This window comes from Ursus americanus, chromosome X (genome assembly GCF_024610735.1).
Source record: "Ursus americanus isolate L20-20 chromosome X, mUrsAme1.1.p, whole genome shotgun sequence".
Taxonomy (NCBI): domain Eukaryota; kingdom Metazoa; phylum Chordata; class Mammalia; order Carnivora; family Ursidae; genus Ursus; species Ursus americanus.
In genome coordinates this window covers 81957423-81965857 of record NC_142164.1, presented here as the reverse complement: position 1 = coordinate 81965857, position 8435 = coordinate 81957423, and the positions used below count along the sequence as shown (strand labels likewise).

The 8435-nt window shown below is 52.8% G+C and overlaps 1 protein-coding gene across 2 annotated transcripts; it reads right to left on the bottom strand.

Moving 5' to 3' along the window:
* Nucleotides 1–437: 437 nt before the first annotated feature.
* PIM2 (Pim-2 proto-oncogene, serine/threonine kinase) lies at nucleotides 438–5474 on the bottom strand. Of its 2 annotated transcripts, XM_087860037.1 has the most exons (6): nucleotides 5220–5473; nucleotides 4970–5079; nucleotides 4203–4253; nucleotides 2312–2684; nucleotides 1654–1830; nucleotides 438–1555 (listed from the first exon to the last, which is right to left on the bottom strand). In XM_087860037.1, exons 1-6 carry the CDS (start codon nucleotides 5278–5280, stop codon nucleotides 1392–1394), a joined length of 936 nt encoding a protein of 311 aa, XP_087716163.1. In that variant the 5' UTR covers nucleotides 5281–5473; the 3' UTR covers nucleotides 438–1391. The 2 variants fall into 2 exon arrangements, with proteins under 2 accessions (XP_087716163.1, XP_087716164.1); XM_087860038.1 differs by lacking the exon at nucleotides 1654–1830 and having other exon boundaries at nucleotides 5220–5474.
* Between the last annotated feature and the right edge of the window lie 2961 nt (nucleotides 5475–8435).

Sequence of the window (8435 nt, the reverse complement as noted above, 5' to 3'; positions counted from 1 at the left end):
TTGGGGGAGGCAGTTTTCTCTGGCCGAGCAAGCCCGCTTTGACTGGGGACATGTCCCAAACATTTAGTGCCTACAGTATCTCCCACAGAGCCCTTCTGCATATCCTGGGAGCCACATAAGAGCTGGAATGGGGGAAATCAAGTTTTTCTTTGTGGTCCTGCTTAGGGGAACCCATGAAAGAGCTTTAGGACAGTACCAAAGGGCTAAGGCTTCCCAAGAGCAGAGGAGAGATCCAGCCCACCTCCCTCTTGGCTCGCATACAGTAGATGCTCCATAATTGCCTCACAGCATCTACAAATGGCCAGTTGCTTCTGATTCTATTGTATTTATCAAATAGTGGGTTTCCTTGCTGCATCTACAAATGGCCAGTCGCTTCTGAGTCTAGAACATGTATCAGATAGTGTGTTTCCTTGCTTCATCTACAAATGGCCAGTCACTTCTGATTCTATAACATTTATTAAATAGTGGGTTTCCACACATGGCTTTTTTTAAATAATCCAGGCAGGGGGAGAAGGAAGAGGAGGACACAGTTGGAGCTCCCCTCCCACCAATACATAAGTATTTACATTTCAGCAACTGGACAATCCTGGCTCAGAAGGACGCAGCAAGAATCCGATAAAGATGGGGGGGGGGCCAGGAGAACAAACAACAAGACTGGTTTCCCCCACCCCATCCCCCAAAAAACCATCCACCCCATCCTAGCGGACTCTGGTGGTGTCCATCTCCCATTCCTTCCCAAATCATGGAAGTAGGGTTCTCCTCACCAGAATAAGAGCACTTGGGATAACAGAGTAGGGTCCCCTCACCAAAAAAATAAAAATAAAATAATAATAAAAATAATTAAAAAAAAGTCCTGGGATAACAATAGGGCATTACCTCCCCCAGAATAAGCAACCCTGGGCTGAGGTAGGCAAGCAGCTTGACCGAATATAGGACCCTGGGCTAGGGGAAAGGGTCCTTTTGCTAAAGTAAGAGCTGCTGGGGCATTGGAAGGAAAGCACCCTTGCCCAAGTGAGAGCATTTGAACTAAGTGTGTGTGGTGGTAGCAGGAGGTGCCAGTGTAGGGGCTACAACTCATCAGAATAAGAGTCCTGGGGCTCAGAATGGAAGGAACTTCAACCAAATAAACACCCTTAGCAAAATGAAAAATAAGGAAGTTCCCCCCCGCCCTCCAGAATAAGAGACCATAAGTTCTGGGAGGAAGGCTCCTTAGCAGGATTGGGATGGGGAGTGGGCAGACTTGGCTTATGTCTCCTGACCCCTGATCCCCAATCTCTGACCCTAGTAACACTGGATTTTTAATGACCTGTATAACCAGGTCAACAGATGTCCATCTATCCCTGTGGCATGCCATGGGACGGCTATTCCAACTAGTGGGGGCCTGGCTAGGACTAGGGCAGCAGGGGCCAGGCCAAAGGGGTGGGACCCCCCTTGGGGGCAGTGAGGGGTGCATCCTCAGCTGGTGTCTGCATCCAGGGGTCCAGCAGTATCTCCTCCAGTGAGGGTCGGGCAGAGGGTTTGGGGGCCAGGCACCGGCGGATTAGGGCACAGCAGTCTGCAGATCAGAAGCACACAGAAGATTAGCAGTCAGTCGGGGGCACTAGTCCCTGGGAAGGATGGAGTCCACTGAGCTAGGGCTGGTGAAGGCCTCACCTGGGGACACATGGGCAGGGAAGTGGAGCTCAGCCTCCAGAATCTCCTGGTCCCTCTCGAAGGGAATGTCCCCACATACCATGTCATAGAGGAGGATACCCAGCGACCAGACAGTGGCTGGGAGTGCGTGGTACTGGTGACGAGAGATCCACTCTGGGGGACTGTACACCCTTGTCCCTGCACACAAGCCAGAGATTAGACCACTCCCCAGTAATGCCCTTCTCCCACCCCACCCTCCCCAGGAAGTATGGTCCTCTCACCAGAATTAAGAGAACACAGTACCTGAGCAGGGTCCCCTAACCTGAAGAATTCTTTAAATATAACAGCAGAGTCTCATCATCAGAAAAAGAACAGTTAAGGGTAACAGCAGAGTGGCCTCAACAGGATAAAAGCACTTAAAAGTAACAGTAGGGTCCCTTTACCATACAGAAAAGGAACACTCAGGATAGTAACACAATCCCCTCACCAAGTCTGGGCACTGTCAGAAAATGGACTTTAGCAGAGGACAAGGCTTGAGAGTCTCCAATATTAAAACTCAAGAACCTTATAAAGATGCAATATAGATCAAGGAGCATGGGCCACCCCAGCACTAGAGGTCAACGATCAAGGGACCATAAAGATAAAAGGTACCCCCCATTGAGATTTAGCCAAAACTTACCATCGAAATCAGTATAGGGTTCATCATGAAGCAGGGCACCCGAACCAAAATCAATGAGTTTGGCACAGCCCCGGCGGAGATCCATCAGGATGTTCTCATCCTTGATGTCACGATGGACAACTCCACGAGCATGGCAGTGCCGAACAGCTGCCACTACCTGGGCAAACAGGCAGCGGCTTCGGCCCTCGCCCAATGGGCCCTGCTCTGTGATGTAGTCGAAGAGATCCTGGGCAGGCAACGGCCGTTCGAGGACCAGCATGAAGCCCTCTGGTGTCTCAAACCAGTCAAGCAGGCGGATCACGCCAGGGTGCCCACCACCTGCACCCACCTTCCACAGCAATGCCACTTCCAGTGGGCATGTGACTGAGTCTGACTGGGGGGAAGGGGAGAGAAAAGAAAACACAGACGTCAGGCCAGCAGCTCTGAGGCTGACTCCTTGCTTGAACTTAAATCATAGCCCCTCAGCCTCCTGACTGTATGATCTTCAGCAACCCACTTCCCTCCCTGAGCCTCAGTTTCCTCGTCTTAAGGGCTCAAACAGAGCCACTGGCAAAGGTGGTTTGAGCCAAAAGCCGATGCACAACTGGCATATTATAGGAGCTCAGTAAATATTGCAGTAAATGAAAGTCGTTCTTAAAAAAAAAAAAAAGCCTTCTTGGGGCACCTGTGTGGCTCAGTCAGCTGAGCATCTGACTCTGGGTTTCAGCTCAGGTCCTGATCTCATGAGTCGTGGGATCAAGCCCCACGTCGGGCTCCGTGCTCAGCCTGGTGGGAGTCGGCTTGAGATGCTCTCTCCCTCTGCCCCTCCCTCCACTCTCGCGTGCACGTGCATGCATGCTCTCTGAAGTGAATAAATAAAATCTTAAGCACACAATAAATACTATTATTGTATAATGGTTTGTCTGTTTTGTTCACTAACTATAACAGTGCCTGGTAACAGGGGTTGGGCTTAATATATATTTATTAAATAGGTAAAAGCAATTAGTAGAAAAGGACCTGGCACAAAAGGAGCTCTCGGTAAATGTAATATTTTGCCAAATGCCTAAAATTGTGCCTGGCACAGAGTAGGTGCTCAATGTACATTTGTTAAGTAGCTGAAAGCGATTAATTGCAAAAGAACAAAGAACTCAATATTATCATGTGATGTTTTGTCACTGTCACTAAACATCTAAAACTGTGTTGAACTCAAGTACTTAGTGCAACTTGGAACACAGTAAACTTTGATGATGAAGTAAAACCTGAGACACACAGCGCTCAATAAAAGGCAGAAATGCTAGGCGACAAAAGCCGCCCCTCGCAGAAGCCCAGTGCGGGCACACGGATGGCCAGAGTCAGCCTTCCTGCCTGAGGTGGGGCCCTCTCCCGGCCAGTCCGCTGACTAGCACAGCCGCAGACCGGTTTTCTCACGGTGATGAAAATTTCGCTACTGCGCAGGCGCACCTTTTCCCTCTGGGTCCCACAGCCAGAGCAGGCGCAATCTCCCCCAGGGTCCGCCAGGGGGCGCTCCCACCCCTACAACTTGCCCAGACCCGCCCTGTTGTCCGTTAGCGTTCTAACGGCCGAAGAGGAGCAGCCACGTCACCATGGCAACCAGTGACCTATGCCCCTCTTTCCCCACCAGCATGCCCTGCAGGCAGCCCCTGAGACAGTATTTGGAGGGAGGAGGAGAAAGGAGGGTTGGAGGGGGAGAATCCAGGGCCCTAGGGGAGCTGGGGTGAGTCAGAACTGTATGGAGGTGTGGATGTCACCACAGGGGAGTAAACACAGGCCGGTAGGAGTGTTCTCCTCACCGTTACAGGGCCCAGGGAATCATACAAGCCCTAGAAAGACAAGGGGTTGAGTCCATCTTCAGAGATGGCGTCGCCAGGTCAGGGACTCCAAAGATACTCACCAAGGGGGACCAGCCCAGCACACGATTCCGGGGGATCACTTTGATGGCCACCTGGAGAAGGGGACTGAGGTGAGGGGGCCAGCAGACGACCCCCAGATCCCTCCCAGTCTTGACCCTCACCCTAATCTTTCTGGTGCCAACCTCGCTACAACACAACCCAAAATGAGCTGGCGCTTCTCACCTGCCCTCCAAGTCCCCAGAACCAAGTTCACCTCTCCCATCATCCTTGGCCCTGGGTTCTCTCTTCTCAGGCTTCAGGACCCCTCACTCCAGATCCTGGGCTCTGAATTTCCTAATATCCCAGCCCTCAATCTGCCCATCCTCCAAGACACCCCAACTCTGTACTGGAGTCCTAGTCCTAAGGACTCCATGCTGGACATCTGTCCTCGAAATCCCCCAAATCTCGGTTCTGGGTCTCTACCTTCCCACACAGATACACATCCCCTGGATCCCAAGGTCTAGAGTCCTCACGTCCCCCACCCCTCAGTCTCACTCCCTGGACCTCCAGCATCCCTGCCCAGAAACCCCCTCCCCCCCATATACCCACCTGGATCGCCACACACACAAACAAGCGCGCGCACGTGCGCGCGCTCGGGCACCCCCCACCAACCCGGATCCTGGTCCTCATGACCCTACCACGCACACATTGTCGGCTCATCCTCTGGTCAATCAGCATCCCAGCCTCGGGACTCCTGCCCTCGCCACACACACACACGCACACACGCACACACCACCCCTGACCCACCCAAGACCCTCGTGGTTGATACCTGGAGTCGGTCCGTGACGCGATGTCCTGCGAAGACCGTACCAAAGCCCCCCTTACCAAGCAGGGGGCCGAGTCGGTACTCGGCCTCGAACGCTTCGCGATCCTTGCCTCCTACGCAGGCGGAGGCGAGGAAGTCAGGGTGGCTGCGTGCTGAGCCCGGGCGCGACCCTTTCCCCCTCCCCCCTCCCCCCGCACCGCCCGCAATCACTTCTGCCCGCTCGGCCTAGTCGCGGTAGGGGAGCCTCGCTCACCTGGCGGCGACGTGGGGGTCACGGGGGCCACGGGAAGCCCTTGCAGAGGTTTAGTCAACATGGAGGTGGTGCTGCGCAGATTGAGCCCGCTGAGCCCGCAGGGCGTGGATGCCCGGGGTAGCGAAGCTGGGGAGCCAGGACTTGGGGGCGCCAGGGTGGAAGGCAAAGAAGCTGATGGCCCAAGAGCGCCCGCAAAACAGCGCAACGTTAAGATTCGACGCGCGCGCCAGCCCCAACGCTACTGAGCCGGGGCACGCGCCTCCCGAGAGAGTCGCCCCGGGCGACAGCCCCGCCCACTTGGCTTTGATCAATCCGGACGCGGCACCTGCTGTACCCCAGCCAATCGGAGCCAGTCCTTATTTGCATACCACCGTCAACGTTTCAAGTACCCCCTTATGCAAATACATGCCCGGATCTTCCGCGGGGGCCGGGCCCGCATGCAAATGTGGGGGGCGCGCGCGAAGAGGAAACCGGTTCTGGGAATCCCTTTGCAGCAACCGCATTTGTTTTGGTTGTTGCGCGGGGTTGTTTTTATATATGTGTGTGTATGTGTATATATAGATATAAACTTAAAAAAAATAACTGCACCGCCTCCTTTCCTAGGAAGTTGGTTTGCAGCCGCTGCTTCGAGATTAGCGCAGAGATAATGCCAGGCCGGGCTTCTAAGAATCCTGGCCTGTGGCTACCCAGGACCCTGTCTCCAAAGAGTGCTCCTCATCCAGGACCAGGGCCCTCTAGGCGACCAGCGGCCTCTGCCCCAGAACTGAAGCCTGGGATCCTGGAAGAACCTGTCCGGCTTCCAGGGATGGGTAACCCCCCTGATTACCACCGCAGGAGACGCGCTGACCAAAGACAGCGTTCCCACGCCCTGAGGCAGAGGCCAGTGGGGTGTTTTGGAGTCCTTAACCTGGACAGAGCTGGCTAGGTCTGGCCGCGAGCCTAGTCAGCACATCTAGAACCTGGAACGGCAGAGGGAAGTGGATCTTGGGTGGGGGTGGGGTGCTAGCGAGCCAGAGTGATGGTGGCTTGGGGATATGCTTCCAGATGACAGAGACAGGGACAGAAAAAGCTCAGATAGGTGGTAAAATACCCTCAGTCACAAATTTGGGGGAAAATAGTGGATCCTCATGCTGCAGGAGGACAGAGATGCACTCAAGGCACAGAGAAGTACCATGTGGTATACACAAAACCTATACAGTCAGACACACTCATGGAAACTTGTCCTAGACACACATGCAGACATCTACTGTCACAGAGACTGACATCCACTGTCAGGCAGGCGTGCTGCCAGTTATGTCCCGGAATGACACCCACAGAAACACTGTTACAGAAAGACAGGCACTCCCGAGAGATTCACATGGACCTACTTTGCCATGTGACAATGACACAGAAATGTCTTGTCAGACACACCACCAGAACTTGTCACAAAGATAATGGCACCATCAGACATGCACCGTCCGAGGAAGACTTGTATTGTCCCAGAAATGAGAGACCTTGAGTCTGTCAAAGGAAGACACACAGATGCTCCAGGGACACACAAGTACTGCGCCAAAGGCAGACATAAATACTTATGGGACAGAGCCACATAGGCAGTGTCACAAAAACAGACGTGGATAGACCCAGACACACACACAAGCAAACATGCAGTGTTGTCACTGAAACTGTCCAGAAATAGCTACTCAGAATCTGTCACAGGAATACAAACGGACATCCACCCCATCAGAAAGAAACCACAGATGCGCCGTCACAGACAGACCCACGCAGACATGCACTTGTCTCAGAAACAGACATAAACTGTCAAAGATAGAGTCCCACATTCAGTCACCATCTGACACACCTGGAAACAAGCCCTCGTCACACACACGACTAGACACTGCGAGGTGCATGTGAAGACTTGAACTCACCAAAGTCAAACACACACACGCGCACACACACAACACCCAAAAAGCAAATACACACATGTACTCCCCCTTATTCATCCAGCATTTATTAGGGATCTAGTGTAAGCCTGCCAGGCCCTGGCAGGCATGCAGATATTAGAGATACACAGATTAAGTCAGACATCACAGCCCTTGCCTAGGAAGTGAATCACAGAGTTATTGGGGAAGGAGTAAAGACATATTTGTGGATAGAGATGAGAATATGGATGGGGTCACACAGGGCTTCTTGGAAGGTGACACTCTACTTATCTTGTAGAACAAGGTTGGGGGCTCAGGATGGGGGGGAAGGGCAAATTCCAGGCAGAGGCCAGTGAAATTGGACAGGGCAGCAAGAAGGGGCCAAATGGTGTAAAAACTTCAATGTGAGGTAAATAAATACCATCTGCTAACATTCGGGTTCTCAGAACATGCCAGGCACCGTGCCATCAGACATTATATGTTGACCACGTACATTCTCTCTCAATGCTCACAATCAAGACAGCGTGAGGTAGTAGACATTAATCACTCCTGTGGTACACATGGTGGGACCCCTGAAACTCAGCCTGTGATTTGACCAAGGCCACACAGCTAGAAAAAGCCAGGGTGGTTTCCAAACCAACTCTCCAACATGTGCATGCTTGACCAGTGAATTCCACAGACACCCCACAAGATGGCCACTCAGCCAGCCATGCCTTCACCGGCAGAGCTGGACACACATCCTTCCATAGGGGCCCCATTAGTGGGGCACAGCAAAAAAACACTCTTGACAAGATCTGGGGGCCAGCCATCCTTCTCTGCCTTGGCTTTACCACAAGGAAAGGCAGGGGCATGGGTGTCAGAGGACTGGGAACATGAACAAGAAAGGGTTTAAACCATTCCTTAAACCAGGGAGGTCCCTCCAGTCGATTCCACTAAACTTACGTTGATACGAAGCATCCATTGTGCCTTTCCAAAGCATTTCCGCATCCAAGATCACAAGGAAAGAGCAAACGTATATAGGGAAGGAGGCAGGCAGAAAAGCTGTAGGTTCAGTTCCAGCCCTCAAGCTCCTAGTCCTCTCCTCCCACCACACCCCAGGACACAGGGTGGGCAGGCTACATGTGCCAGTAAGATGGAGCTTTCTTGGTAGGAACAGGTCCAGAAGTTGGTTTAGTAAGCAGTGAATCAAATATGAACAAACTCTGGGCCCAAAGACAGACCCTACTGGAGAGCATGCAGCCCTCAGAGCTTAAGCCAAGGCCCATGCCATCACTGCCTCTGCCCGGAGGCCCACCCACCCCATGCCCCACACAGAACA

Excerpts from the sequence above, each read along its gene's own strand:
- PIM2 (XM_087860037.1), bottom strand. The coding sequence starts at position 5,280 with ATGTTGACTAAACCTCTGCAAGGGCTTCCCGTGGCCCCCGTGACCCCC. Across the intron at positions 4,254-4,969 it reads GCGTCACGGACCGACTCCAG|GTGGCCATCAAAGTGATCCC; the intron begins GTATCAACCACG and ends CCCCTTCTCCAG. Across the intron at positions 2,685-4,202 it reads TGCTGGGCTGGTCCCCCTTG|TCAGACTCAGTCACATGCCC; the intron begins GTGAGTATCTTT and ends CCTTCCCCCCAG.